The 4,509-nt window shown below is 43.5% G+C and overlaps 1 protein-coding gene across 1 annotated transcript in view; it reads left to right on the top strand.

Moving 5' to 3' along the window:
* LOC117945060 (mitoferrin-1-like) overlaps nucleotides 1-2,234 on the top strand; it is an 11,719-nt gene extending 9,485 nt beyond the window's left edge. The window contains exon 4 of the mRNA XM_034872312.1: nucleotides 2,116-2,234. Within this exon, the coding sequence (XP_034728203.1) occupies nucleotides 2,116-2,234 (119 nt within the window). The remainder of the gene's footprint in view (nucleotides 1-2,115) is intronic.
* The last annotated feature ends 2,275 nt before the right edge of the window (nucleotides 2,235-4,509 follow it).

Here is a 4,509-nt window from a genome sequence, read left to right as displayed (position 1 = left end):
ACAGTATTAGGGACCACTAAGGTCTATATAAAGAGACTTCAGATACAGTATTAGGGGACCACTAAGGTCTATATAAAACAATTCGAAGAGCACCATGTCATGGGACCTTAAGACAGATAACATAATTGATAAAATCCTATTTTAATAGCTGTAATAGATGTATTTCATGCACTAAAAAGGTATATTGATGTATAAAGGCTTTAGACTGCCCTACACCTTATTGTAGGCCAAGTTTAAAATGCAACTTAATTTCATATATATATGTAGCAGGGGGGGTCTCCTCTCTGTTAAGGGGTCCTCGGCTTATAAACCTTAAAGAGAGTTCTCCTCTACGACTTGTCTGGGACTTTTTCTATAAAAGCTGAACAACGTGACCCTGGAGACCTGTGAGGTCCCTGCAGCTCCATGCAGGTTGTCCTCCAGCGCTGATAAGATGCCGGGCTGGATATAGGGCTTTAAGTATTTAAGGAGGGTGAGTTTGTTGTAACACTAACAAACTCTTCTGTTAGTAGACAGAAAAACTTAAGAAACTGCAATACAAACAACAAATTCCGAGCAGAGAACTGATGGGACTGATAGAGGAGGCGTAGGAACCGGTCTGACTTTGTGAAGGCGCTGTCCTCAGGGGGATTAGTCAAATATATCCTAACGCAATGTTTCCCAAAATTAGGGTCGGGACCCACAATGGGTCGCAGACCCGTTTTATTGGGTCGCCAATTGGCAGAGAGCAGACTAAATGCTCAGCATGACCTCAGCACGACCTCAGCATGACCTCAGCATGACCTCAGCATGACCTCAGAAGGGCACTTTCAAAAACCAAACCTAGACTAGATCAGCTGGTTGAAATCTTCAACCAGACACATACAAATCTCATTAAATTCAAGTCAGCATTATTTAAACATGTTGGTGTCGGTCCTGAGGGACGATGGGAGGGGACGGAGACACAGGAAGGACAATAGAGACCTTTTCTGTTTTTGTTTACTTCTATAATGGAATAAATATACTTCATATACATTTAAATTCATGGTTTGGTCCGTCTTTTGTCCACAGTTTAAAAATGTAGATGTTACAATGATTCATAGTGTATTTTTGTAAATTTGAGTCCCGGGGGGGGGACACACCAAATCTCTCTTTTGGGTCTTGAGCTGAAAAGGTTTGGGAACCACTGTCCTAACGCAACACAACAGTTATTTATCTTTCAACTGATTGTCTCCACATTCGTCTGTTTTTGAGTGTTAATCTTTAAATTGTTATGTGGAGTGTGTCCAACGAAGGTCCTTGGTCTGTTGCTGCATTCTCATGAATCAGCACCCCTAGACCTAGACCTAGACTAGACCTAGACCTAGACCTAGACCTAGACTTTGGGAAACACTGATCCACTCTGCAACTAATCTGTTAATCCAGAAAATAATCGACAGATTAATCGATCATAAACACTATTTGCTGCCGTAGTCTCGAGACTGATAGAAAGTTAAGAAAGTTATTATGATTGGATATCTTCGAACGTACAATCCAGCGTAGATCTGGAGTCTTAATTTCCTAAAACTAACGGGATTTCCCTAGAACCAGCAGCGCTGGTCCGAGGCCCGTGGAGTAAACAGGTAATTAGACATGAAGAGGGCAGATAGCATCTGTTTAGACGGCGCTCTGAAATCTGACAGTATCTCAGTCTCAGCGTCTCTCAGCGTCTCTCAGCATCTCTCAGCGTCTCTGAGCGTCTCTCAGTGTCTCTCAGTGTCTCTCAGCGTCTCTCAGCGTCTCTCAGTGTCTCTCAGTGTCTCTCAGCGTCTCTGAGTGTCTCTCAGTGTCTCTCAGCGTCTTTCAGTGTCTCTGAGCGTCTCTCAGCGTCTCTGAGCGTCTCTCAGTGTCTCTGAGTGTCTCTCAGCGTCTCTGAGCGTCTCTCAGTGTCTCTGAGTGTCTCTGAGCGTCTCTCCGTGTCTCTGAGTGTCTTTCAGCGTTTCTCAGCATCTCTGAGCGTCTCTGAGCGTCGCTTTTTGTCTCTCAGTGTCTCTCAGCGTCTCTGAGCGTCGCTTGTTGTCTCTCAGTGTCTCTCAGCGTCTCTGAGCGTCTCTCAGTGTCTCTGAGTGTCTCTGAGCGTCTCTCCGTGTCTCTCAGCATCTCTCAGCATCTCTGAGCGTTTCTCAGCATCTCTGAGCGTCTCTGAGCGTCTCTCAGCGCCTCTTGTCGTCTCTCAGTGTCTCTCAGCATCTCTGAGCGTCTCTCAGCGTCTCTGAGCGTCTCTCAGTGTCTGAGTGTCTCTGAGCGTCTCTCCGTGTCTCTCAGCATCTCTCAGCATCTCTGAGCTTCTCTGAGCATCTCTCAGTGTCTCTCAGTGCCTCTGAGCGTCTCTCAGCGCCTCTGAGTTTCTCTGAGTGTCTTTCAGCGTTTCTCGGCATCTCTGAGCGTCTCTCAGTGTCTCTCAGCGTCTCTGAGTGTCTCTCAGCGTCTCTGAGTGTCTCTCAGCGTCTCTCAGGCCGTACACAAACACACTCATCAGATAAAGCAGCTTGTGGAAGGGTGAAGCCGAAGGTTACGAGGACAACTAGTATTTTGGCACTTGTCTTTTGTAAGACCTGCACCACCGGCGACGCAGAGACACGGTTCATTCACAAATACAAAGCTTTAAAAGAAAACATCCTCTTGTCTGGATGCCTCAGATGATTCGGGGCGTGGATCTAAATCTGTCTGCACCGCCTGGATTAACTGGATTATCTGTGTTTGTACCTTTTTCTAACCTTTTTGTCCCTTTTTTCAACACTTTTTACGCTTTTTTTCTCAATGTTTGTTACTTTTTTTTGACGTTTCCAACACTACGTGACACCAATTTATTAACTTTAGTTTTACTTGTTTTACAGTTTTGGAATTTATGGTCAATAAAGCTCATTTATAGGAAATCATACATAATGTTTGAGTTCGAAAAGCAGAAATTAGGAATTATTGAGACTAAAATTAAAGGAATGGATGTTGATGATAATCACAGACTGGAATATGTCAACTTTTACTCAATACTATTTCAAAAACACGTCTATCAGACTTCGTCATGAGTCATTTTGGAACAAACACTGAAAACCTCGATTCAGTTTATCTCACATGACTCCACTGAAAACTGTCAACAAAAAAATCAAACCAGGAATTTGGTGATGATTGATCGTTGAGGTCGATTAGGTATAAACCACGATACGCTTTGTCACGTTATGACTTAAGACTTGTGAGTCAAAATCTAAATCTGAAATTTATTTTTCTATGTTTTTCATGTTTCTGGAAAATTTTGGTTGCTTTTGCAATGTTTTTGTCACTTTATGCAACACTTTTGTCGCCTTTTGGAATGTTTTTGTCACTTTATGCAAAACGTTTTTTGCTTTTTGCAATGTTTTTGTCACTTTTTGCAACACTTTTGTCGCTTTTGGCAATGTTTTTGTCACTTTTAGCAATGTTTTTGTCACTTTTAGCAATGTTTTTGTCACTTTTCGCAACACTTTTCGCAACACTTTTGTAACTTTTTGCGATGTTTTTGTAACTTTTTGCGATGTTTTTGTCACTTTTTCACTTCCGAATGCGTCTCAGTCCCCTTATGACTTCACCGCTCTATTCTTGGATGATAGATGGCTACATCAAGATTTTCTGGGATATGGGAAGCAGATAAATGCCAAAAGACACACAGCTTTAAGAGGAAGTTTATCTTCTTTGTCTATACATTTAGGGATCTCATTGTGAGACGCAGTGTGGTCGTGGAGCCCTCGTCATGCTCTTCCAGGTGGCCAATGAGGCTTTAAAAAACAAGCAGATCTTCATAACAGGAGAGGAGAAGAAGCGAAACCCGACCACAAAGACAGCCTTTGTCTGTGCTCCAATATGCCGTGACTGTCTGACAAATTTGTTGGGAGTTGCGTTGATAAGGAGGTTTAAAACAGCCCTGATCTTTTCACGTGGGAACACTCGTAAACTTCCTCGGAGAGCGTAACTGGATCCCTCGTGTTTCAAGCTACCGGTAGAGCAGCCGCCTTTGTTCTCCCATCAGCTGCTCGTCCGATGGTTAACGTTGATTGTGCGACAGCAGACCCGCAGACAGAGAGAGAAGAGTCATTTTCCCCTGTTGTTATCTGCAGGATAAAGATATAAAGTAGTGGGACAGTTTACTTCAGATTAAAGCGATTAGAGGACAGTGGGACAAGGACGGAGGAGCGTTCATTGTGAGCTTCAGATAAACAACTCGCTCTCGGAGAAGGGCGAAAACTAAACACACCGGGGACAACAACGTTACAACACAGCGTGTACGTGTCCTGAGGCATGTTGTTAGGAATAAAGCTCTGCACTGTCTGCGTCTCAATAGTCTCCCATTGAAGCTCTGTCTCCACAGTGCTGTGGAGTTAGGTCTGGCCATAGACAGTTAAAGAAATGGACCATCAGATCCCGTTGCTCTGGACGGAGACCAGTGAAGTCTATTAGAAGCTCTTTAGGAAGCGAAGTCTATTAGAAGCTCTGTAGGAAGTGAAGTCTATTAGAAGCTCT

This window comes from Etheostoma cragini, chromosome 5 (assembly GCF_013103735.1).
Source record: "Etheostoma cragini isolate CJK2018 chromosome 5, CSU_Ecrag_1.0, whole genome shotgun sequence".
In the NCBI taxonomy this organism is placed as follows: domain Eukaryota; kingdom Metazoa; phylum Chordata; class Actinopteri; order Perciformes; family Percidae; genus Etheostoma; species Etheostoma cragini.
The sequence above is the reverse complement of the archived record's forward strand: the minus strand, read 5'-3'. Positions and strand labels throughout refer to the sequence as shown.